At 44.7% G+C, this 27,393-nt stretch overlaps 1 protein-coding gene across 1 annotated transcript; it reads right to left on the reverse strand.

The window, feature by feature from the left end:
- Window positions 1–154: 154 nt before the first annotated feature.
- On the reverse strand, window positions 155–27,393 carry ddr2l (discoidin domain receptor family, member 2, like). The gene is made up of 19 exons (XM_084551461.1): window positions 27,024–27,393; window positions 14,593–14,691; window positions 14,389–14,491; window positions 14,084–14,165; window positions 13,131–13,283; window positions 12,324–12,471; window positions 11,728–11,833; window positions 11,455–11,644; window positions 11,121–11,367; window positions 10,801–10,893; window positions 10,449–10,588; window positions 9,784–9,880; window positions 8,675–8,791; window positions 7,071–7,315; window positions 6,840–6,967; window positions 6,380–6,577; window positions 6,055–6,289; window positions 5,403–5,552; window positions 155–4,263 (listed from the first exon to the last, which is right to left on the reverse strand). The coding sequence occupies exons 2-19, from the start codon at window positions 14,651–14,653 to the stop codon at window positions 4,129–4,131; spliced, it is 2,628 nt and encodes an 875-aa protein (XP_084407587.1). The 5' UTR covers window positions 14,654–14,691; window positions 27,024–27,393; the 3' UTR covers window positions 155–4,128.

Raw genomic sequence — 27,393 nt, forward strand, 5'->3', positions numbered from 1 at the left:
TAAGAGTCGGTGGAGACCCAACCAGAAGTATAGGAGAGTGAATGTTTGCTGTTTACAGATGTCTTGTCAATCTATAACGGAGTTTTCTTATAATCTTGAGGATTAAGAAAAATGAACAATATTAATTCTGTTATTTATTACCGGAAAAGACTTATTATCATTCATAAGCTTTTAGCAGCCTCAGCAGTTTACAGTCCACAGTTTGAGGTGGTTTCTGTTTCTCTGCTGCCCCCTGCTGGTACACCACCATGCACATTCCTCACTGAATTACAGCTTTTAAAAAAGGTTATATGTTCATTCAAACATATCACAAAGTCACAAAGTGTTTTTTAAAAAAACATAAGACACAATGTCAGCTCTTTGGTTTGACAACTTTTACTCTTTATTATAAGAAAAACAAACCGAGACATGGGAGAGTACAGAGTGAAAATGACTTGGGACCACAGGACACAAAGGTCCCAGCTCCCAATATATTAATATACACAGCTACTAGCCTATGTACAATATATGTCTGAATTGATACTGAAGACTGGAGTGAAAATCAGTGTGGACGTGAAACTGGACTGAACACAGCAGGAAAAAAAAAGTCCACATCTGCTCAACCTGAAAAAAAAAAACACCAACACCTTCCCACATTAGAAAGAATCAGGAATAAGACTATAAATTCTGATAGATAATCAATCATCAATAACAATTACCACACCTAATCTGCATTCACACACTGAGATATTAGCAATCACTTTTTATTTATTTATTTTTTTATTTTTTTACTGTACACTATCAAACTACAAGATCTCTCCAATGAAACCAGAACAAAAATACACAGGCTCACTGTAGCAAAGGATTCTGGGAGATTGAGTTTTAGTGGTTTCCTTCTAGTTCTCGCTTTAAAAACGAAACGCCCTCCTCCCTCCCTCCCTCACTTATTTTAATCTCATAATTTGGCACAACAGAGCAGCTAACCACGTTAATCCCAGCTAGCTCCCAGAGCTCAAAGGAATGTTGAAAACACCATTTTCCTCTCAGACGCACTCACCGATGAACGAGATACAGTACAGACAACACGACACGACACGACCGTGACGAGACAAAAACAACAAATGAACGTATTTGGTCTTCCTCCGTGTGCGCCAGTTTGTTTTCAGGGTGGATTTAAACTGATACTGCGTCCATTTAACACACACTGACATGAAGAGAGAGATGAAATTAAATTTTACTTCTTTACACTTTATTAGACAATTATGTTGACACGGGGACAGTCGTTAAAAAGAGGGGGCGCTCAAAGCTTGGGGACAAAGTGACTAGTGCTAATGCTAACAGGCTAGCCACGTGGGCACTGTTAGCTATCTGTCACTTAGCATGCTAGCTGATTCTAGCCCAGTTTCTAAGTAAAGAGCTGTGAGAGTATTATAGACGATGTTGTTTTTTTTCTACACTTTTGCAGTTTTTTTTTTTTTTTTTTAGAAAACGTGCAACATGTAATATTTAGCGTTTGAGTCAAAGGATCAGGGGCCAACAGGAGGGAGCTGTGCAGTTGGGATCTGGTTGAATTTCTTGTGCTAATGGTGCAAACTATCAAACTTCTGGTGTCGTTACGTCCCTAAATTCGTCATGAAAGATCAATCTTATCGTACTGATCCGTTTAAATTAACCAGGTTTGGTGAGAAAATGTGTCATTGCTCTTTTAAAGAATCAAACAGGAGGACTGATCTTTGCTTTTCTTTGGTTTAAGATCAATCTCACAATCTTTAAGATAAAAATTCAAAAACAATGCATCTTCACGTCACCTAGCTTCCTGCACGTCCATCTTTCCACTGTAGAGCCACTAGAATGCAATGCAAAAACAAAATGTGTATGTATCCGTATTAAAGACAGAACATTTTTGATGACATTAGTAAATGCTCTACTCTGACTGGCTCTTTGAAGGAGTGAGGTTGGATTAAATTGAGCTGCTTCCTTCTGCCCTCTGAATATTAACCCTGCTGCCTCAGAGCTGCTGAAACTCAACTCCATATGTATTTGGTCGTGAACACAACTTTATTTGAGACTACGAGGAGCCTGTGTAGCTCTCTAACTTATATAATTAACCGTTAGAGGAGGAGTTAAATTGTGCTTTAGTGTTGAAAATAACCAAACAGCAGCTAATCAAATATCCGACACCAGTGGTGACGGATGAACCTGCAGCTTTCAGGGCTCACATTGATGAACCCATCTGTCCGAGGTCATAGCCTCCATCTGCTAACACAGTTGCTGAGCCTTTTCCTTGATGTGGACTGACTTGGCTACGAAACATTTGACAAATTCACCGTGCAGAAATCTCGCCAACGCCTGTGCAGTTGTTGGACTGGTTTGAACATACTCCTTGCATATTTGCTAACGTTGTGCAAGCAAAGAGTATAGTTAGCTCGCATTTACTCCAGCGCATGGTTTAGCTAGCTAGTCAGTAAGCTAACTAGCATCTACAGAGGCTGCTCTTCTCAAGGTCTTAGTCGGGCTACAACACTTTTTAGTCAGCAAACAGTACGGTAGATCTAAACCAAGTTGGAGTTGATGCAACAGACTAGTTTCTGTCTTGATCTGAACCGTTTAAACCTGAATTCAACCTGCCATGGCTAGCTGACCAGTCTTTGGAGATGTACACCAACACCTCCTGGTCTAGGGTGGACAAATGTTTTAAAGGCTCCACCATTTAGTCTTTACTTTAGATCAGGGGGTGCCCACACCCCATTATTTTTGGCTTGCAAGCTACTTTAACAACAACTAAAAGTCCAAAAGGCACAATACGATTTAACACTGAATAACTGGGATGTTAGTTCCCTCACCTTTCTCTTTCTCCGATTGCTTTGTGAAGGGAAGTCACTGTCGTAGTTTTTATGAAATGTTCAAAAGTGCTCCTCCACATTTCCCTTGATTGGCAGATCACAAAAAAAGAGTCCTCCTCACAAGTAGTAGGTTTTTGATTTCTTTCTTGGTCCAGCACTTCCGCTCACTTTTATTCTCCTTCCTTAGCTAACGACTTAGCTCGCTAGAGTTTTGCAGCATCTCTCCATACGTGGGGAGATCTCAGACTGGCCGTCCGTCAGTCCGTTATTGTATTGTATGTCAACCAAGCGTGACACGCCACAGTGAAAATAGATGATACACTAACATCTAAAACATTTCTTTGAATGCCACGTGATGTCCTCGCTCTACCTTTCTCCTGCTTTAGATCCAGAATCTGAACTTGTTCTGCTAAGTGGACCCTGTGGTGCCACTCCTGCAGCAAATGTCAGCCAGATGTCACTTTCACTAGTTTATTGCGAAGGTTTGAGGTTGTTTTAACACTTTCTCTTTGGCAACCAACCAGCACACCTCTACCTTTTAGTTTTTTATGTGGTTTCGATGCATCTCCAGTTGAACTTCATTCCTCCACAGTTTCCCACCGACTAATATTCAGTCTATGAACCACACAGGTTTGTTTCAACGCAGCCTCTCGGCGCCGTGACGTGAACCTCAGCTGATCAACATTCGCATCCGCAAATACACGCCAACAAAAAGTAAAAAACAAAAACAAAACAACAACAACTATAAAAACAAGAAAATAAAATAGAATAAAAAATAACAATAAAAATCCTACACTACGTTTTTGACCCTAGCCCTAGCTCCAGTGTGGGTTAATATATGAACATGAATAACTGAGAGACACAGACACAGTGCTTTCCAATAAAAATAAAAACCACAGGGGCAGGAGAAACTACCGCGACTGAAACATCTGCTCAGCTTCTGGTGCGTATAAAAACAAAAGAGTGGAGGAAAAGTTTAAAGGAAATCTTTGGCACAAAGAAGGTCCGATGAGACATCTTGTCCAAAGAGGCTTTAAAAGAACTAGAAAGCTTAGAAATAATAATCCACTAAAGACCGTTCAGATTGGATCTGGCAAAATGTTTCTCCTCTGAGTTTCTTCCGTCATCTTGAACCTCGTCTCCTAAGAGAGTCGCTTTAACCAACCTTCTGACCACAGCTCTGACGGTTTCTCCGTCAGTAACTCGCCGTATAATTCCAGTCCTCTGTCTTTTTTGTGTCAGTCCGTCTTCCAACAAAAGTCCCGCTGGCGACTGGCACACCCCCCCCCCGGCCGTCCGCCCCAGTTCACTGGTTGACGTGGGGTCTCAGGGCTCGGTAGAGTCCCTCGAAGGAGGGTCGGTCGGGGATGTCACGACTCCAGCAACGCATCATGAGCTCAAACAGAGACGGCGGGCAGAGTGGAGGAGCGTAGAGGAAGATCTGGTGGAGGAGAGTGAAAAGATGTTTCCATCAGTCAGTGAAGTCTTCAGATCTTTTCTGTTGGTCTAAACGGAGCATGGACATGACTCTGGGACAATATTCAGACGGAATTTTAGACTTTCTGACTCAAGGTACCTGGTCATCTGAATTTATCTCTGAATCTGGAGAAGAACCAGGTTTATTTAGAGCTGAACACAATGATCCATGGACCAGAGAGACCTGGACCAGTGGTCACCATGAGGACTACTTCCTGGACCAGAGAGACCTGGACCAGTGGTCACCATGTAGACTACTTCCTGCTTCAGTCAAGGACAATATAGCTTGGTAATATTTCAGTTTTTTGATTGTTGCATTTTTATTTTTTAAATCACGTTAGTGGAAAGAAAATTAAGTCTAATATTATTTTTGTAATTATTATTATTTTAATTAACTTTTTTTGTTGGATTTAAAATTAAAAAACAGTTGTTTTTCTGATTCAGATTTTTGCTTCTGGTTTTAAAAGACAATTCCAGAGACGACTCCAGGAGCTGTGGACATCATAAAAGTGTCGGACTTGTTTTGAAGGAGAACAGAGTCTCCAGGCGCCTGACCTCGTAGCTCAAAGAGCTTATTACACAGAGATGTGTTGGACAGTGATCATGATCTGAGAGCGGCTCCGTCTACTGTCAGCCCAAAACTTTAAAAAACTAAAACACAAACCAAACTGTCTCATTAACTTCCAGAAATGACAGATCAGGTGAAAGGGTCTCATTTAACTAATGTGCAGGTGTCAGGGTCTACCTCAGCTTCTCTTATTAACATGAAAAGTAGTTTGAAACTCTGTGTATTTATGTTAAAGAAAAAAAAAAGATATGTGTGCTTGTACTGAATTCTTAAAAAGTGGGTCACGACGTAATGACCATAGGATAATGTGGGTCCCAGGGTGAGACCAGTCCACAGGTCCTGATTCAGTAAATCCCCAGAACGCTGCTGTGGATTAGGTTTGAAAGCGTTGCCATAAAATGAGCAAACAGCTCCTCTATGTGGAGGAACCGTGAGCTGCTCCATGTGGACACAAGAGTTCAGAGGATCAGGATTTGACCCGTCGATGGAAGCAGAATTACACTCTGTCCTGTGTGGGTGCGTTCGTTTCGTCTCACCTGTCTCCCCTGGTTCCTGAAGAACTCGCCAGTGTTCTCTATGACCTGTTCGTCGGACAGCAGGCTGTAGGGCTGCTCCTTGCACAGAGTGAAGATCTCCCACAGGGTGACCCCGAACGCCCAGACGTCACTGGCTGTGGTGAACTTACCCTGAGGAGACGTTTTCAGGGTTAAGACAAGATGACACCAAACAAAACATGTTGTTACCGTCAGACAAATGAAAAACTGCACCTCACAATAAAAGACTGGAGCTGTCTGACCTGATCATTTAAGGCAGGGGTGTCCTTTTAGTTTAGGGGCCACATACAGCAGGACGGACCAATACCAGATTAAAATAATAACTTTCCCTTTGTTTCTGGAACAATATTCAAATGCATATTTTGCCCATTGATGCATCTGCTGTTTAGTTTTGGGTCTCAGTGTTGTTGTTATGTCTGCAACTAAAACCACAGGACTAAGTTGCTTCATCTTCCAGCTGTAGGAAGCTTCAGCAGTGGGAAAGTTTCTTGCAATTGTTCTTTTGGTAGAAAAATGCTTTTAGTTTTACTTTAAAATCACCAGGAGAAGGTGGAGGTGTCCTGAAACAACAGCTAACATAAACCAAGTGTAAATTATTCCTATCTACTCCCATCTGCGTGCTCCCTGGCCTCACCAGCAGGATGCTCTCCCAGGCCATCCACCGTATGGGAAGCACGGCCCGGCCCTGGATGCGGTAATAGTCGCTGCTGTACAGGTTCCGGCTCATCCCGAAGTCGGCGATTTTTATGGTGAGGCGGCGGTCCAGCAGGCAGTTCCTGGTGGCCAGGTCACGGTGGACGAAGTTCAGAGATGCCAGGTACCTCATCCCCGACGAGATCTGTACCGACATGTGGAGGAGGTCGGACAGGCTGGAGGGAGGGAACGGGACGGGTCAGTCTGTTTCACATGGATCAGATGGTTGGGTGGGGGTGGTGGGGTGGTGGTTTGAATGCACTAACCTGACGGAGGGGATGTTGTTGGCGTGCGTTAGCGTGCTCTCGATCTCCCGCTGAGACAGGAACATGTTGAGGTCCCCGTTCTCCATGTACTCGGTCACCATGCACAGCGGGTCGGACGACACGCACACGCACAGCAGCCGGATGATGTTGGGGTCGTTCAGACGAGACATGATCTTTATTTCCTTCAGAAAGTCGTTCCTGATGGACGGACAGATGAAAGGAGAGTCAGTCAGACCCGTTCTCACCAGGAGCCTCGTTCCTGAGTGTCCCAGTCTTTACAGCTCCCTGTTAATCTGAGTACTTTACTTTAGTTGCTGTTTACGCTACATGAAGTTATCTGACTTTTTACTGACACATGTTTAAAGTGGACAGTAGACTGGATGACGGATTAACATTTAGCATTTAGCATTTAACTAAAATTGTCCATAAATGAGTTTCTTCATGTCTTGACTGAGTCTACCTGGCTTGGCTGGTGGCGTCGGCCCTCAGCTGTTTGACCGCCACCAGCACCGAGTGGCCGTCTCTGTCAGGGAGGGGCGACCCTTCCCCAAGGAATTCTGGGAGTCCTTCAGCCTCACACAGATGCACCTGACGGAGCAGAAGGGGAATTCATTTTTATTACTGGGACTTTTCTAGGACACCTTCACTGACCCCACCCCACCCCACCCCCGCTGACACCTGCCCAGCTCACCTCTCCAAACTGCCCCTCCCCAAGCTTCTCCCTGAAAATCAGTTGTTGCCGTGGGAACTCGGCGGCAGAGATGTCCTTCCTGGTCAGGGAGTCCACGGTGAGGGCGGGGACGGCGTACATGTTGCTGCCGGTGACGCCCTGCAGCCGCACGATGTCCGTCTCGGCGTAGTGAGGCGCGTTACTATGGAAACACTGGTGCGGCGTGCACTGGGTGATGTCCGGCTCAGCGTAGCCTCCTCCGCAGGCTGGTGGACAGAGGTTCTTGTTTAATTATTAGTTAATATTCATTAACACGGGTGGTGTTGGCTGAGGTGAAGCCAGTTTGAAGTACTAGCACATGTTATACTTTGAGTTCAAGTGCAAAAAGTTGCACTGAGAGGCTAGGAAGCTAATAAGAGCTAATGTTAGCTAGGAAGCTAGGAAAGGCTATTGTTAGCCGGGAGGCCAGAAAGTAAAACGTTACAATTAGCTGGGAAGCTAGGAAGCGCTACTGTTAGTTGGGAGACTAGGAAGCAAGTAAGAGCTAGCTTGGAGGTTAGAAAGCTAACAAGAGCTACTATTAGCATGGAGGTTAAGAAATTAGGAAGAGTTATATTAGCTGGGAGGTTAGAAAGTTGTGAGGAGTTATGATTAGCTGCAGGGATAAGAAGCTAGGAGGACCTACTATTTAATGGGATGCTAGAATGCTAGGAGGAGCTACTATTTGATGGGATGCTAGGACGCTAGGAAGTTGGGAGGAGCTACGATTAGCTGCAGAGCTAAGAAACTAGGAGAACCTACTATTTGATGGGATTCTAGGATGCTAGGAGGAGCTACTGTTAGACCAGGAAGCTAGGAAGACCTGAGAGGCTAGGAAGAGCTGATTTTAGCTTGGAGGCTAGGAAACCAGGAGGAGCTACTATTAGCTGGGAAGCTAGTTGGAGCTACTATTAGCTGGAAGGCTGGGAAGCTAGGAGTAGCTACTACTAGCTGGGAAACCAGGAGGAGCTACTATTAGCTGGGAGGCTAAGAGGAGCTATTTAAAGTTTTCTAAAGTGGATGATTGAAGCCTTAGGTAGGTGAGACGGAGCTGTGGTAGTAAAGAAGGTTTTTAGATGAACTTTCATCAACAGTGTTTTTGTCCTATCATCGTTTTACCGGGTCAACTGTATCTGACGGACGTATAAATGTCTCAGGAAGTCACACCTTTCAGCTCTTACCACGCAGCCAGCCTGGCGTCATGTGACAGGAAGTCAGCAGGAGGAGGTCGTAGAGAGGATTACCGAGGAGGAGAGCTGGAGGAAGAGGAAGAAGAGGAAACATGGACAGAGGCAGAGAGGACTGGGAGGTGGAGGAGAGAATGAACGAGCATGCACATTCAGCATCACCGAAAAAATATAAAGAGAGCAGAGACAGACGGTTCAACATGTTCTGGAGGAAAGAGAAGAAAGAAAGAACGGATAAAGAGCTGTTAGTGACAGGAGAGCAGGTGGTGAAACGGCCAGCAGGGGGCAGCTCTTCCTCTTTCTGTCTGAAGCCATGTCCAAACAATAATCTACAAACATGGTCAATAAAACAGGATGAGGTCATTTTAAAGGGACAAATGTCTCCATGTATGTGTTTACCAGAGGCCTCTGCGCTCTGAGACAGCTCAGGCAGCTTGTTCCTCAGCACCGCCGGGTTCTGGTACTGTGGGTCCAACAGGAAGACTCTCTCATAGTGAGGGTCAGCGTTGACGGGGCCTGAGACAAGACGACACAAAAACCAATCATCTCAACGTCCTGCAGGAGTCTGGACCAAACCACGTCAATGCAAAGTGTGCAGCGACACCAACTCTATAAAATATATAAATAGGCTGCTGAAGGTTTATTTCAATGTGCAGATAATTAGGACCCACCCCCTGGGTCTGCAGCATCTGGAGCAGAACTACAGTCTGAAAACTGCGTCATTATCCATCACTGATAAGAGGCTCCAGTAAGTTGCAGCTGGATATTAAAGCTGACGACTATAAATTACAGGCCCTGTTCAGACTTTGCATCAACATCCGTCCTGGGGAATCAGATCTCAAGAGTCCAGGTGTGAACACTGATCTGGTGTCAGTCCACATGTGGAGGTGGTCTGGGATACATGTGACCTCCTTCCTTTAGCAGTGTGTACACACAATGAGTCCTGGTATGGGTCAAAGAGGAGTTTAACTCATTCATTCAACCACTAGTAGAAATGATCACATGAATCAGTGATGTCTGTTCATTAGTAATGAGAGCCTAAAGGTAGAATGACTATAATAACCAACAGTTAAACAATAATTCCTCATGTGATCATCAGCGTAGAGTTGAGTTTCTTATTTCCTCTTGTAGAAACCCTGAGCTCCTTTCTGCTGCTGATCTGAGAACATGTAACGATTCTTTTTTTTACTGTAAATGAAGATTTAACAGGAAAACATTTGTGTTGTTCTTCCCTCACTGAGACAATAAAACCAGAGACTGACTAAACCAATCCACACAGTCATTTAACTTCATTAAGTTAAGACGATAAGTCATTACACTCCGTCCATCCTCCTCAAGGCTCGTCTGTAAGGCTGCAAGTCAAAATGAATCAAGTGTCTAGTTGTCAGTTATCCATCAAGTGCTCTTACTGAACAACATCTACAGGGAAATACATTAACGTATAAAGTCCATATTCCAGATTTCTGTGTGAATACTGTGAGAGTTAATTCTAATCTAGGAAAACGTACCCGTGCGAGGAGGCACCGGGGGCGTCTGCAGGATGATGGTGTCGCTGCAGGACGACAGACGAACTGTCATCTCCTCGTCAAGGATGTGACGCGGCGCCTGGAGGAGGAGATGAAATGAACATTACTACATGTAGGATCTGATTTACAAGAAGATGGAGTAGAAAAGTACAGACTTTAGTTCTGTCGTATCGTCTGAGGAGCTGTAACTGTACTCAAACATCTGAGCACCAGGGAGTTTAATTAGTTTATAACTAAAGGGCTCTGATTGGTTGGAGGACTGTCCAATTGAAACACATCTCATAATGAAATCTAAACAGCTACACTAGGCTATGTTGCTACCTGTATGCAGCCTCCATCATGGTCAGTAAGCTAATTATGGAGTTAAAGAAGTCTCATCTAAGTACTATGAAGTTAAAAAGTCTCATCCTAGTACTATCTAAGTGCTATGAAGTTACCATGAAGTTAAAAAGTCTCATCCTAGTACTATCTAAGTACTATGAAGTTAAAGAAGTCTCATCTAAGTACTTTTTACTGACACATATTTAAAGTGTACAGTTCCAAACTACATTTGGGTACAGGAAGTATCAAAATAAAAGTACTTTGATAACCCCGCTCTCACTGATAGAACCCTGTCTGGTGCCGTCCTACGGCGTTTGTCTCCTCACCTTCTCCAGAACCTTGCAGACGTACTGGCACCAGAGGATGAGGAAGATGATGATGACCAGCAGCAGGATGATGGTCACCAGACAGCCAATCAGGATGGGCGTGTTCCCGTCGTCTGGCGGGTCACTGGCTGATGGGTTAGCTGCAACGGACGATGGAGGGAGGTTGACATCGGCTTTAATGAAAAATGACTTTACCGCTGCCAGATACTGATCCGATTATTTTAAAAACGCCTTGATCGGCCCGATACCAATCAGGACGTCCCAGTTTTCTTCTTAACAAATAAGATTAAGATATGCAAAGATTCAATGTCCACCTTTAAAGCATCTAAGGTGAAAGGGTCAAAGGTCACACCTGTCTGTGGTGCTGTTGTGGCGGTGCCGCCTACGTCTGCTGGAGGAGTGGAGGTCACAACCAGCGTCATCTGAGTCGGGAGTATGGTGTCCTCTGACGAACAAGAGACAGGAAGTTAATTTAGTTTTCTGTGTGTGTTCTTGTACACCTGTCTTCCTGAGGACCAGAGACTAAAATCATCAAAATGAGGTCCTCACGTCTTCACATGTTCTAGGGTAGAGGTTACAGTTGGGGTTAGAGTTAAGATAACGGGCTAGGAATTAAAGTATGTCAGTGAATGTCCTTACAAAGACAACTACCCCAACATGTGTGCGTGCTACCTGACTGGAAGGAGATCTCGCTGAACATCATCCAGACGTCAGCGAAGTAAAAACGGCAGCGAAGGGATTTGGCGCCGCGGCGGTTCAGCGGCACGGTGACGTAGCGGGCGCTCGGGTTCCTGTCGTCCAGCACCGTGTTGAACACCACAGGCTCCGCCTCCCAGCCAGCAATGAGGCGGGGCTTAAACCAACAGGAGACGGAGGAGAAGATCTTCACGCCGCGGGAGAACATGTTGTTACTGTGAACCTGGACGGGAGGCGTGATGATGCAAAGTCAAAACTCAACTCTTGATTTATTTTTGTAAAATCAGGAAACAGGAGTAAAGTAAACAACCTTCATGGAGGTGAAGTTCCTCTGCCTGTCGAACACAAACTCCATCTCCACGTGTCCCTGAGTTCCCAGCGAGTCGTTCCTCCAGCCCAGGTAGTCGTAGCCCGGCCACACGTTGTGCTGCCGGGTCAGCAGGAAGTCGTCCAGGCCGATCACTCCGTCCGTCAGCTGACCCAGGCCGCCAGACAGCTTCCTATTGGACGAGACAGCCGTCAATCACAGAGAGCTTGGAAACGAGAGGCACCGACGTGTGACGATCGCGTGAGAATGACTCGCCTCCTTTCATGCACTCCGTCGTAGGTGGAGTCGTTGAGGCTAGCGATGGGATAACCAGGGGGCATCATGAGCTGACCCTCCGGAGCGCTGTAGGAGATCAGACCGTCTACGGAGAGGTTGAAAAACATTTGTGAGAAAGATTTTTTTTTCCTAGCTTCCCAGCTAATAGTAGTTCTTCCTAGCCTCCCGGCTAATAGTAGTTCTTCCTAGCTTCCCAGCTAATAGTAGTTCTTCCTAGCTTCCTAGCATCCTAAATAACAGTATCTCCTCCTAGCTTCCTAGCCTCTCAGCTAACAGTAGCTCTTCCTATCTTCCCAGCTAACAGTAACTCTTCCTAGCTTCCCAGTTAATAGTAGTTCTTCCTAGCTTCCTATCATCCTAAATAACAGTATCTCCTCCTAGCTTCCTAGCCTCCCAGCTAACAGTAGCCCTTTCTAGGTTCCTAGCATCCCAGCTAACAGTAGCCCTTCCTAGATTCATAGCCAACCAACTAATAGTAGCTAAAGCTAATATTGACTGAAATGACACGACCCATTTGAGGGAGGTTAGAAATGACTCCTAATGACAGCAGAGCTAAAGAATATCCACTCATTTACCGTCCCATGGACAGCCGTACAACTCCACCCTCATGCAGACGGTGGTGGACACCATGGTGACCGGGATCAGACGGACGTGGCGAGTGATGATCGGGGGGTAGAGGTCTTTGATGACGGACTCGTAGGCGTTCGTGTTGCCCTCCATCACCTGGAAACAAGCAGCAGGGAAAGGGGCGACATTAGCACACAACAGTTTGTGATCCCATCAACAGATCTGCTGAAAGACCTGGGCTATATACCATTACCTCTAGCTATTTATCATATAACCTGTGCACTTCCATATCTACTGTTAATGTTTCTTGTTCAAAACAATAAAGACACTAAAATAAATCACATTCCAGGAAGCAAAGATCAATCGGGGCGAGGCAGGAAGGCCTTCATTGTGGCAGAAGGCTTCTTTTGACTTAATCTAATTAGAAGATGTTTTCAAGCTTAATGTCCTAAAATAAAAATAAAAAGCGTCCTGGCAGGGAGTCAGCAGGAATCTGTTGCTGCTGGGAATTTCTTGGTGTGACTGTGTGTTCAGTCTCTGAGTGAAAACATAACTCTGGTGTTGGTCCTAACCACGTTGCTGTAGCAGCCAGGAGCCTTGAAGGTCGACAGGAAGCCGGCGTGTAAATGTCATTTCCTGTGATATGACTATGAATGACCAGAAGCAGCTCAGAATGAAAACCCCTTTTCTTTTTCTTCCTGTCTCGGTCATTCTTCCCTCCATCTCTCTGTCACACGTTTCCTCTGCAGACCTCTCGTCTATTCTCTGCACGGCTAACGCTCTCTTCCTGCACCGACCTGTCCGGGGTCACTCACCGGGTTTCCCAGCCGGTTCTTCCAGGACTTCCACACCAGGCCGTCTCGGCTGTAGTTGACCCGGTACGCTCGGGCAAACTCGTTCCCAGAGTTCCTGGCGTATCGTCCCTGAGTGCCGACCACGGTCAGGAAGGTGAGCCTGCCCAGGTCCACCTGAGGAACAATCAAAACATTTCTGTTGAATCATAACAGTTTATGGGCACGCTACTTCATAATAAAGCATAAAAGTTCATTTTCAACGGACTAAAAATGCAAAGAAGTCAACTATGTCTATCAAAAGTGTGTGGAATAGTTCCTGTTTTCTACTTTAACCAGTGTCAGGTTGTGAGCAGCTGTAAAAAACCGAAGAAGCCACTTGGATGAAGCGTCTTTGAGAAACGCTATGAGCCCAGGTGTCTTGGATAAACCATGACCTGGATGAAAGATAATGAGAATTTATAGTGTTTAGGAACCTTTCCTGTCAGAGTCAGACGTGAGGATGACTCCAAACCTTCATCTTTGATTATCTGACACGTTTTTAAAATGATTTTGGATGGTCTGTGTACTCTTTGGTGTTTTTAGTTTGGCTTTAGACTCGATTTTCAATTTAAAAAAGCACAAAATGAACCTGGTGCTCCTCCAGATTCACCAAACCAACATTGTTCCAGAGTCATGTCCGTGCTCCGTTCACACCGACACGGACCAAACTTGAAAAAGAACACAGACCTGAAATATTCCATTACACTGTGAAACTTTAACCTGCGACCTCCCTGCTCTTCACTCTGACCTCTCAACACTTTCTCCTGTTACACCTCCTCCTCCTCCTCCTCCTCCTCCTCCTCCTAATTTAAGCACAGTCAAATGGGACCTGCTGCAGAACTGTTGTTGATGTTCTATGGGATCCTCACAGTGACAGAGAACGACCATGTTACGTTTAAATAAAAAAAATAAAAGTGTCTAAAAACGACACCGACCTGCAGGTACTGCTTAGGATTGTCTGAGGGCTCCAGCTGTCCTTCAGGACACCAGGCGCCTTCTCCCTCCTCACGGTGCAACCTGCAAACACAAAGTTGATGCAGATCAACAAATGAAAATGTTCCCGCTCACGATATCTGAGTCAGGATTGAAAACAGACTTTGCAGAGAACGAATGAAACTTCTGTTGCTATGAATATCTTGAAAAGTACATTTTTCTTCATGTGCATTGAATTCAAAGACTGTATAAGCATAGGTCATACAAGCCCCGCCTCATTCAGACTTTCTGTTTGCGTCACACTGACCTGGCGTACTGTGGCCCCGTGGTCTCGTACCATTGGCTGGACGCTGTGATGGCGTCGTCAGGGATGCGTCCATCCTCCATGCCCAAAGCATAGCGACAGTGTACTGAAAACACACAGGGACCTTTAACCGTCTGATCTGAAACTTGGTTGAATTTACGGGTTTTAGGGTGTTTGTCATGAAGGCGTTTGTGTATGTCCACGTACCTGGGTCGACCTGTCCGATGGCTGCTGTGGCTTGAAGGATCAGCAGGAAGAAGAGGTGCATGATGGTCCGCCGGTCACACCAACACACATGCTACATCTCTAATATAGGAGAGAGATAGGAGTTCATTATGAGGGAAATATGACAAACAATTACAGGAAAGAAGTTGAAATATTAAGCAATTTTCTCTGGTAGTCACACAAAATATAAAACATCTGAGGACTCTGCTGGGCCAAAGGGTTGCATGAGGAGGCACCACAAAGACTACAGCTTGACCTACTCCTAGCTGGGAGGCTAGGAAGATAGGAGGAGCTAACATTAGCTTGGGGCTATGGAGCTAGGAGGAGCTACTGTTAGCTGGGAGGCTAGGAAGCTAAGATGAGCTACTGTTAGCTAGAAGATTATTGAGAGCTACTATTAGTTGTTAGCTGGGAGGCTATTAATAGCTACTATTAGCTGTTAGCTAGGAAGCTATAAAGAGCTACTGTAAGCTAGACAGCTATTAAGAGCTATTATTAGCTGTTAGCTGAGGGGGCTAGGAAGAGCTACTATTACCTGTTAGCCGGGGGGCTAGGAAGAGCTACTATTAGCTGTTCGCTGGGGGGCTAGGAAGAGCTACTATTAACTAGAAGGTTATTAATAGCTACTATTAGCTGTTAGCTAGAAGTCTATGAAGAGCTACTATTAGCTGGGAAGCTAGAAAGCCAAGAAGAGCTACTACTAAATGGATGGCTAGGCAGCTACTATTAGCTTGAAGATCTCAACAACAACAATAACATAATCAGTCCCCACCTAATAAACCAAGAACATACATCCCAGATTCACTCCACGTATCAAACATGAGCAGAGTCTCTGGTTTGTTTCTGTTTCAGTGACGAACATCAAGTCTCAGGAGAGAACAGCTGGACAGCAGAGAGAGGGGGTGAGACAGAAAGAGACGAGCAGAGGAAATGGACAAAGAGAGGAACAAGAAAGGCAGAGAGACGGGGTGAGGCCGATAAGAAAGTAGGCCTACATTAAACACAAAGACAGGAGGAGGAGGCGGAGGAGGAAGAGGAGGAGGAGGAGGAAGAGGAGAAGGAGGAGGAGGAGGAGGAGATAGAGTTCAGGCTGGAGAGGAAAGAGAGAGAGAGATACGAGGTGGAGAGGAGAACAATGGACGGAAGAGAGAGAGAGAAAGTTAAAGTTTTAAGCTTCATTTAGGACGTCTGTCTTTAACATCTGTAAGAAACTTTGATCATAAAGAACCAACTTCAGATCAGTTGGATGTCTTAATCTTTGGATAGTTCATATTTCTAAAAGTAGGCCTAATTTATTTTAGTTGTGGCCTACTGAGAGCTCAACGATCAGGGGCCAGCTGGGGAAACGCTAATGTGCATGTGCAGCAGTGGCCTAACCAGGAAGTAAACCAGGAAGTAAACCAGGAACAACAACAACAAATAACTGGAAAAACAGTTTCCAGTTATTAGATTTTTATTTTTGAATCTAAAAACAAAGGAAGAAAGAACTAAAAGTATTCAGTCCTTGACTGAACCAGGAAGTTGTGTCCATGGTGACCACTGCTCCAGGAAGTAGTCTCCATGGTGACCACAGGTCCCGGTCTTCTTCTTCTTCTTGTTCTTCTACAAAAACTTCTGCTTTTACATGACTCTATTAACCGTTTCTACTTTACTTCTCTTTCTTTTGTGTTTTTTCGTAATTGAAAATCAAATCAAATCAAACCCAAACTAGAAATACCAGAACGTCCAGAGCTGAAGATCATCATGAACATCTCACGTTCATAACAGCCACCATCATGTGCTAAGTGTCGTAGCGTGAAGCTAAGCTAACAGCAGCTCACAGTCTGCAGACTACACGGGATGGAAATGATCCTGAATGAGTCTGCAGACGCAGCAGAGTCCAGACGGTCACATGCTCTTCTCCACATACAGACTGTCCTTAAACCATATCCTCCTTCTCTGTATTTTATTTTATTTTTTATTTTTTGTTCCTGAAGTAAATCCTTCAGGAAGTGAGTTCATTCACCTCGCTGAGAGGAGGAGGAGGACGAGGAGAAGTGCTCCACTTCTTAGATCGATGGGGAAAGAAGGAGCGCTTTATGTAATGTGTTGGCTGCAGCGGAGATTCCTGCAACGTTGCTCATCTCTACAGAACAATCACATGACCCGAGAGAGAGAGAGAGAGAGAGAGAGAGAGAGAGAGAGAGAGAGAGAGAGAGAGAGAGGGGGGGGGGGGGGAAACACAGAGACGGCAAAAACGATTCAAGCAAGGACACATAAGAAAAACTTTCTGCAATAAATTCAGCTAGAAAAAGTCAGATCTGACTTTTTTCCTTCAGTCTTAAAGCTAAAACCTATTCCTGAGTTAAATGAGTTTAGAGACGTTTGCAGCTGTGCATGCGTCACTACAGAGCACACATCATGTAATCTAGTCCTCGTCTCTAGACAATAAAGCAGGATGTTTGTTGGCGTCCGCTCATCGTCTTTAACCTCCGAGTTAAAGACGACAGCGGCTGCATGAAACCGTCAAACTAAAAACCTTCTTCCTCCAAACCAACCGAACTCAAAGAAATCTGCTTTTATTTGTTTAAATGATTAATTAAGACATAATGTACAGAGTTCACCTCCATCTTTGCTTCCCCTCTCTCACCGACTCTCCCTCTATTTTCCTTCCCCTCCTCCCTCCTCCGTCAGAACAAACCGAAGCCAAAAGCCTCAACATTCCTAACATTCAACGCAACCCAGAGTCTCCCCCCTCCTCTCTCTCTCTCTCTCTCTCTCTCAGTCTGAGTCTATGTCTTTCGCTCACACAGGAATCCACATGCCTTTCTCCAAGTCTCTCTCTCTCTCTTTCTGTCTTTCTGGTGGACGGGGTGAATGAGACAGAGTTCACTGAGAACAAAACAGAACAGCAGAGGACACAGTAAGGAATCAGCAGAACAGAAACAAAACCTCCTCCTGGCCAATCGAACACATGTAGTTCAGGTCAAACTTCTCTGTCGAGGCACCTTTTTTTTTTTATCTTTATCGGTTTTTCAGAAAGAAAATGCCCTGTTCACAAACCGTTACCGCTCATGGAACAAAAATGTATAAACCACAAAGTAAAAGCGGTAATAATTAACAAGTAAATGTTTAAAAATCTGATTTAAACAAACACAAAAGCACAGCTATGAGTCAGTGACTAAAAACTAAAGCTTTACTTCATTTTAAAACAACTGTGGGAACAAAAAGTTGCTTTTCTTCAACCTGGAAGACAAACCAAAGTGGTTCTGGACGGATTCTGCTCCTGCAATGGTCCACCTGGCCAATCAGATCGCTAGGGCGGGGCTTAATGTGGTGATGGACAGAGGAGTAACATTTGGGCTGTTGGGTTCAAACATAGACTGTATATAAATATGGACAAGTTCGGAGGCAGAGTCTGATCAGTACGGTCTGAGGGCGGAGCCACGTGGAGCCGTGATATTGATGCCCCGCCCACACTTCCTCCAGACTCACTCACGTTTTAGTTTAATAAATACTACGCTCTGCTCTACCTCCACCTGTTACAAGGAAATGTTGAATTATACACTGCACATTTTTTATTTTACAACTCTAACGGTCCCACTGGACCCCTTTACGGAGTGGTTGGCATGGCAACTGGTAGCCATCATGACGTCACATCCTGTTTCTATAGCGCCAAAATAACTAAAACTAAACTTGACACTTGAACGTGCATCAACAGTCCTTGAAAACTTTATTTGACATGTATTTTAGTGTTTTACTTTGGCCCAAGTCCCGCCCACTAACATGGAGGGGGTGGAGCTTATGACCCATACTGCAGCCAGCCACCAGGGGGAGCTCTACTAGTTCTGTTGTCCATCTTTATACAGTCTACAGGCTACAGCCACAGATGTTCCTATTTAAATCTCAAATCCCTACCACTCCTTTAGAACTGAAGAAGACCAGTTGCCTTTCTTTAAAGTTTCTGAATAAGAGCAACAGTAGTGTTTAATTAGTTCACAACTAAATGTCTGTGATTGGTTGTAGGACTATCCAGTTGATGCAGATGTATTTTTAACACAAGCAAATTAAAGAAAACCTCTCAATAAAACATGTGCTACCCAAAAAGTGATGAGAATTCTGAGAATAAATGATTAAATCTTATTAATGCCGTCAATCTGTGAATGACTAGTGTTGTTATTTGACTTGTAGATGTTCTACAGGTCCAGTTGCCTTTTTAAAGGCTTTTTTGGATAAACCATGTGATTGATTTTGCTGGATATGTGCCGTGTATCTTCAGTTACAGCGTTAAAGCTCTCTCAGACGCCACAGAAACACATCCGTTAATGAGCCTGGCTACCTTTACCCTGAACATCTTTGGGTGTTAGTCATTTAAAGACGTCGCTGTGCCAAGAGATGAGCGTTATTCTACTTTTTTTGGTGAACTACAGAAAAAGTCCTGTAGGTTTCCTACAAACCTAACAGCTTTACTTTTATTGCTAGTGTACACGTGGCTTTCGTTACTGCAGAGGGTTTTAGAAAGAAAACTTATTTTTTGGATCAAGTCATTCCTTCAGTTTCTGTCGAGAGAAAGGAAAAGGCCTGAAGTGCTTCTCACAGTCAGAGTCGGTCTAGAGGGAAACTCCAGCCTCACTGCTGGTCTGAACATAGAAGGAACACAGCTGTAGCCTCATGTGTTTGTAACGTGCTGCTGCTGCTGCTGCTGCTGCTGCTGCTGTAAATCCTTCCTGCATCTGAGATTATGCAACACAATAAACAACTGGAGAGAGAGAGAGACACTAAAGACTCCCAGCTGGCTGGAGGAAACAGAAGAGAATCTGTTATGAAACCTCCTGATGAAACACGTCTCCAACTTCATCAATGGCTGTTTCCATGGAGACCGAATCAAATACATCAACAAAACATCAATCTCTGTAGAACTTTACTGATGAAGTGGTTCTGCTGCTGTGTAGCATCACATCTACTGGAAATAGAACAGTAGAAGAAGAAGGAAAAAGGGGGGAGAATGAGTAGATGTAGAAAAAGGCAGAGGGAAAGCAGAAGGAGGACCAAGCAGGGGGAGAAGGAAAGAAAGAAAGTAGAGGTGGAAGAAGGAGAAGAAGAAAGAGGAGGAAGAGTAGAAGTCATGTGATTGTGAAGGAGAACAAAAGCATCACATCTACTGGAAATAGAACAGAAGGAGGAGGAGGAGGAGGAGGAGAGGGAGAAGAAGAAGAAGGTAGAGGAGAAGAAATAACAATGACGAACAAGAGGATAAGAAGGAGGAGGTGGAAGACGAGAAAAGGGAGAAGAAAGAGGAGGGGAGAGGAAGAGGAGATAAAGGGAATAAAGGGAGGAAGAGAACAAAGAGGTGGAGAGGGAGATGAAGAAGAAGAAAGTGGAGATGGAGGAGAAAGACAAAGGAAGAAAAGCTTTGTTCCTCCTCCAGTCCTGAATGCCTTAGAAGACGACCAAGATGTCTCCACGTCTCCAGCGTCTCTGTTCACATGGACTCCATCTTGGTTCAACAACATTATCACCAGACCTTCTACAGTCACTGAGGTCATCTCATGAGGTCTGATTATTCTGTGTCCATAAACAAAGCCACTGACTGGCGACCATCTTTTAGCCGCCTGCTGATTACCAGCTATGATTGGTGATAACACGGGTCACAAGACGTCTAGACCTAAAACTGAATCTCTTATAACTGCAGAGGCCGAGCCGTTCTAACCGTGGTGAGTAAATTAACTATTAAATCTGTGGAATTTGGACTATTTGCCGTCTTAAGTTTCAGCTTTCGCTCGTCTCGCAGCGTCAAAGCCAACGTGAGCATCAGCAGAATGTTTAGCATGCTAACCTCCGGGTCTGAACTGGAGCAGAGCAGCAGCTGGTCAGGACGGAGGTGCTGGCATGTGGAGAATGTGAGAAGCACTTGATTTAACATGCAGGGAACCGACAGAAGACATCGGAGTCAAGGTGAACACAATCAGACCCACCTGGAGGGGTGAACGGAGGACCATGTGGACTATTAGACCAGGTGGAGAAACTCCCGGTGATTCTTGCTAACATTAGCCACAGGAGTCAGCTAGCTTTGTTTTATATACATTCACATAAAGAAGACACAGGGAGAACGTGGAAAGACCCCAGCCAGCCATCAGATGAGAACCCACACCCTTCATACTGTGATGCTAACCACTGCTAACAGTTGCTAACACCCACTTAGAGCAAAGCACTCATATGAATCTACCTGGTTTAGTTCTACAGATCTATATGAGCAGAAACACACTACTACTGGAAAGTAGCACTGACATGCTAACTGTTAGCATTGCCATTAGCATCTCCATTGGTATCTGCAATGAAGGCCAACTCCGACATTGCCTCACGTGTCAAGTTGCACTTGCAAGCACCACAAAGACTACAGCCAACAACCAGCAGGTACATACTCTGCACCTGAGAGAAAATACCTCTTCATATCAGCATGTGGCAAGAGTCCATTAGCCTACTTTTAGCTAGGAAGCTACTATTAGCTGGGAGGCTAGGAGCTACTAGCTTGGAGGCTAGAATGAGCTACTATTGGCTGGGAAGCTGAGACACAAGGAAGAGCTACTATTAGCTGGGAGGCTTGGAAGCTAGGATGAGCTACTATTAGCTGGGAGGCTAGGAAGCTAGGAAGAGCTACTATTAGCTGGGAGGCTAGAAAGCTAGGAAGAGCTACTATTAGCTGGGAGGCTAGGAAGCTAGGATGAGCTACTATTAGCTGGGAGGCTAGGAAGAGCTACTATTAGCTGGGAGGCTAGAAAGCTAGGAAGAGCTACTATTAGCTGGGAGGCTAGGAAGAGCTACTATTAGCTGCGAAGCTAGGATGATCTTCTGACTCAGCTGATGAGTTGTTCTACACTTTAATCATTCTAGATCATCATGTTGTTGTAGAGATATTTGTGGCTTATAATTATAAAGATTTTAAAACGATTAGAGCAGACATCACAGTTTGTTTACTTTCATCACTTCCTGTTTCTCGTCGTGTGCTCTAAGCCGATCAGCCAATCAGAGAGCTTTCACCTGGAGCCATTTAAAAATCCCACTCAACAGAATCCATCCATTTTGTTCACATGCATGCACCTACATGTCGACAGTACACACACACACATAGACACACGCAGACACACACAGACACACACAGACACAGGTATGCAGGCCGTCACAGTTCTGTCAGCGGTGGGTGGAGGTGGAGGTGGAGGTGGAGTTATCACCAAGCAGACACCACCTGAAGCTGAAGGACTCTAACGTAACACACTCAATAAGCTTTATTGGTGAGACCTCAGCGTCTGCAGCGAGTAGAGAGTGTAAACTTCATCACTTCATCAGTTGATGGAAGATGCAATCAGCTGATTCTGATTCAGATTGAGATGGGTTTCTAGGATCCATCCATCCGCGAACTATATCTGAGGATGAACTTGAGATGTTGACACTCTGAAGCTACTGATAAGTCGGCTTGAGATCTGAGGCCTCGCCATCATCATCATAACCTCACCAGGTTAATGCAACGCTGCTGATTACACATTCCCCCTTTAAATATGTCCATATACGCTCGTTTTTCTTACAAGCTCAGACAAGAGAGCGATTTCTTAATAAGCAGTATTTAATAAAATCAACTAAAGCAGCTGTAAGAGCAGTTAACTCTGCAGAAACACTCCAAGCGTTCTGCACACGACAAAGTTGCTTTCCAGTTCGGCTTTTTATGATTTTTACAGGCGAGCTACGCTTCTGAAAGACGTCACCAGTGATTCAGTAAATCATCATTTACTGTATGAAAAACAAGTTCATAAAAAGGTTTGATGTGCTGAGTCATCACAGAATCAGCTGATGACAGGAGGTCCAGCTCCAGACAGCTTTCATTCTGAGTCTGCTTCATATGTGTGGTCTTATTTGACCAAAACAAACTGGAATATGAATCAGATTTCTCTCCTACTCTACTGTCTCCAGGGATGGATAGTTGTTGTTTTTAAACCAGCTGCTGTCATCGTGGCCTGAAAGTAAGAAACAACAGAAACATGCTACTGCTGCAATGCTAGTGTGTCACTGTGTAGAAATATGAACGCTATTTTAAACAGAACATCCAGCAAACTATAGAGTTTCATTAGGAAACTTACAAGACCAAAAAATAAGGTAGTCCTGGTCGGTATCGGGCTTCACGCCACCGTAGCATCAAAACGTCCCATGCTTCTTCATAGCCTAGCATCAAAGCTGCAAAAATAAACAATAAAAATGAAGAAGACGACTTCTTCTTCTCCCGTTTTAACAGCAGTTGGCGTCAAAGCTGCGAGAAATCGAAGTAGAAGAAAAGGAACCAAATTGTGGATGAATCTGAGTTGGTAAGGTGGTAGTAGCTGATCATCTAAACAGAATCCATGGAGTCCACTCAGTCAAAGGCTGCACCCAAACAACAACAACAAACACTGAACGTTTAAAAGAAGAGAAAAGTTTCCTGGAGACAGCGTCAAGGAGAAACATCTTCCAGAGAGGGTTAGGGAGTTTATGGCAGCGTTGGATGACCAGAACATTTCTGGAGTAGAGAACACAAGGTACCAGCTACCCTCTCCACACTACATTAACTTTGACTGAAAGATTTATTGGACTGAATCCAGTCCACTCTAGGAGAAGACAAGGAAGACAAGGACAGACTTTAGGAAGACACAGGAGACCAACTCTAGGAGAAGACAAGGAAGACAAGGAGAGACTTTAGGAAGCTACAGGAGACCAACTCTAAGAGAAGACAAGGAAGACAAGGACAGACTTTAGGAAGACACAGGAGACCAACTCTAGGACATTTAGGATCAGATCTGGGGGCAAATATCACTTGATCTGGACAATGCTTGTGACCTTCCACTGAGGACTTATTAATGTGCTGTGAGGTTTGTGACCATCTATGAGTTTGCTGCTATTATTTTCTGCACCAGGATGCAAACCGTTGAGAAATTAACCTTAAAAGAGTCTTTTTAAGACACGTAACGTGGAGAATGAGCCTGTTGAACACTACCATTTATTGTTTCTCTGAACCAGACCTGTGGAGCAAAGCCAGAAATACTTGATCTGGAGATCCCCAACTAAACACAATGAAGAGGCTTTAAGGAGGATCTTAAGGAATAACTTTAACTCAAGTGAAGTGGAAAAAAACTACATGAACCCTGCTTCAGCCGACCTCTGACCTCTGACCTCCAGGATGACATGGTGATACATAAAAGCCGTCGGAGCAGATGGTTTCAGTCTGAATCTAGTGCGTCCACTCCAGCAGCACCACACTCAACACACTACTGGAAGATCTCGCGGGCGTCGTCCTAACAGTTTGATGAGCTGCTGGTTGAAGATCAGCTGATGGAAACTCCTCAGTGATCACTCCAACCACAGCCTCCTATCTGCACACACATCTGCACAAGTGTTTGTTTGCAGCAGTCAGCGTGGCTGAAGTGGCCTTTCTATAAAAAGCTTTAGGAGAAGGTCGACGAGAAGGTCAAAGAGTGGAACAGTTCTTCTTCTGAACGTCTGAGGGATTCATCTGAAGGAGTCTGAATGTTCAGGTCTTCTACTCTTTGCTGCTCCGATCTCATAAATTCATCGACTTGGAAATAGTTTCACACGTCTCAGTTAAACCAAAGAACTGTTTCAGTCTGAATCAAACCAACGCTGCTACCACATCCAGTACGTTTAATTAATTTCATCACATTTCCATCGTATCCATCCAGACTGGGTTCAGACAGATGCAGGACTTCTTTTCAACACACAGAAAACCTATGAGGAATTGATAAAGAACTGGAATAACGGGACTGAACTTGATCATATTGGGTCTATTTCCATCACTTTTAATAATTTAGTTTTGGGCTGAGCAAATAAAACAGTTACCTACTGAGAAAACATCTAAGAAAACCACAAAGAGTGAAATAATAATGTCATACAGATTCAGTTTCATTATTTTTAACAAACCACTAAGTCAGTTTATTTTACAGACTATGCAACTTTTGAAATGACAGAACCGGACATTTCCCTGAATGTAAACCTTTATAAAATATGACTACAAAGCAACAATGACTCCTGACTTTATTCTAGGACGGTGACTGTAGCACTATGTCCACTAAACAAATATCCCCAAGGAGTTTGGTCTTCAGAGGAAAAAGGAGGTGAACAAACATCCAACCCTGGGTGGTTTCAGGTGAGAGGTGGCTCTGCTACAGGTTGAACTTTCCACACTCTAAGTTTTTATTTAGGCAAAACACGAAACTGCAGAAGCCTGAAAGTGTTTCAGGCTTAGAACTACGAAACTAGAAACGATTCTACAAGAATCTCTGTCCTCAGAGGACTTTTGTTTTCCACCAACACCAGAACAAACCTGCTGTGATTCACCTCAGTTTGCTCAAAGACAAACAGACGAGGAACAATAGACACCATCAGAGCTCGAGAAGAAATCTGAAGCAGCAGGAGGAGGAGGAGGAGGAGGAGGAGGAGGAGAGTCCTGGGTCTGGAGTCACGCCGTCCTCAGCACACAAACAGAGTAATCACACCGCCAGGCAGGCTGGGCGGCCGCGGCCTGAACGCGAGGCAGCGCTGGGAGACAACATGTCGTCCGGGCGGCTTCGCTCCGTGAGTGAACCGATCTGTCGGCTCTCACCGTCTGAGCCAAACTCTGTTGTGAAATCACTGGGAGAGTCTGGAGCTGCAGGCCGCTGTCCTACGAGACACCATCGGCCTCTTACTGCCGCACAGCCACAACTACAGGCTGCTGACATGTACCTGCAGGACGGGTCACCTGGCGTCACAAGCATCTACATGGAATATATGGTTTATGTCACAGACGCAGAAAAAAGAGCTGAGAGAGAAATGTCAAGAAAATGACACTTTCTGTTTTTATCTCAAGATTATTTCTAATCAAATACTTTATTGACTTGACTCAGTGATGATAAATGAGACAGATTCAGTCAGGAGGACTTTTTAAATCTTTAAATCTTTAAATTTCTGCTGAGTCCTTGTAAAGTGAGCGGTCCGAGCTCTGAGCTTAAAAATAACCCAAACATGATCCTGAAGGCACCTCGCTGCAGGTCAGCAGCTCGCTGACAGACAAACTCTACCATGCAGCCACATGGAAACGCTGCTCTCTGATTGGCTGAGAGGCCTCTCCTTTAATCACACTGTCAGTTCATTTGTAAGTAACCATAGCAACGCGAGGGATGCTTCAGGCTCAGACGACTTTAGACGACTTTAGATTCATCAGATTCAGACCTGATCAATGAGCCGTTACCATGGAGACTAAATAATAAAATGACGAGATGAGATTCAGGAGTTCACATCAGAGACGATTACTGATGAAGAGGAGCATCACAGCTACTGGATATAGAACAGAAGAAGAAGAAGATGGGGGAGAAGGAGGAAGAGGAGAAGAAAGAAAGATGAAGAAGAGGAGAAGAAGAACGAGGAGGAGAAGAAATAGAAAGAGTAGGAAGAGAAGAAGAGGAGAAGAAAGAAAGATGAGGAAGAGGAGGAGGAGAAGAATGATGACGAAGAGAAAAAGGAGGAGGAAGATGGAGAAAGAGTAGGAGAAGAAGAGGAGAAAGAAATATGAGGAAGAGGAAAAGGAGAAGAGCAGGAGGAGGAGGAAGAAAAAGACATAGTAGGAGGTGGTGAACAAGAAGAAGGTAGAGGAGAAGAAAGAAAGATGAGGATAAGAAGGAGGAGGAGGAGGAGAAAAAAGAGGAGGATGAAGACGAAGAAGGCAGAGGAGAAGAAAGAAGGATGATCAAGAGGAAGAGAAGAAGGAGGACAAGAAGGGGGGAGGACAAGGAGGAAAAGGAAGGAGAATAAGAACTGTATCTCTTCCTCCATGTCCTCCTCCTCCATGTCCTCCTCCATGTCCTCCTCCATGTCCTCCTCCATGTCCTCCTCCAGTCCTGAATGTCTAGAGTCTTAGAAGACGACCAAGATGTCTCCACATCTCCATGGTCTCTGTCCACATTGATTCCATCTTGGTTCATCTTGTTTTTCTACCTCCATGTTTCTGTCCCTCAAGGTTACCATGGTTACCACCTCTACTCCTCATCCATCAGGAGAAGGTTTTAATCTGATCCTCAGAGGAGGAACCAGCTGGATGACGTTCATGTCACCACGTTTCACTTCTCAACACAGAAACTCACAGAGACCATCAGACCAGACCAACCTTCATCCTTCATCTAGACCACATCAACCAATCACCGGCTCCATTTGGTCTAAAATAAAACTTAAAGATGTTAAAGTGAAAAGAGGAGCTCAGCCTCCTCCTCCTCCTCCTCCTCCTCCTCCTGCAGCAGACCAGATCAGATCAGACCAGATCAGAGGAGGCCTCAGTCTCCAGCTCTGTCGTCATGCACTCCTCCAACACACACTAATAACAAACACACACTAACACACACACCCACACTAACCCAGCTGCTTACCTGTCCTACTGTTCCTCCGGATCCTCAGCAGCACCTCCGACCCTCCTTCCTCCTTCTCCCCGCTCTGGTCCGCTGTTTGTCGGCGTCCCGTCCGCAGCTCGGGTCCTGGTCGACGGAGACTAGACGGAGGAGCTCAGAGGTTCATGGTGGAGAAAACAAACGCTCCCTTCTCCTTCTCCTTCTTCTTCTCCTTCTTCTCCACCCGGTTCTAAGTCCCTCTCCTTTATTAATCCTCCTCCTCCTCTTGTTCCTCTTTTCGTTTTCTCCGTTAGAGTTTTGCTTGGAGCAGATCTGAACTCACCAAAGAGACGGAGACAAAAAAAAAAAAAAACTTTCTGTGTATTTACATCACATCCCGTTTCCGAAGAGG

This window comes from Chelon labrosus (assembly GCF_963514085.1).
Source record: "Chelon labrosus genome assembly, chromosome: 9".
NCBI lineage: Eukaryota > Metazoa > Chordata > Actinopteri > Mugiliformes > Mugilidae > Chelon > Chelon labrosus.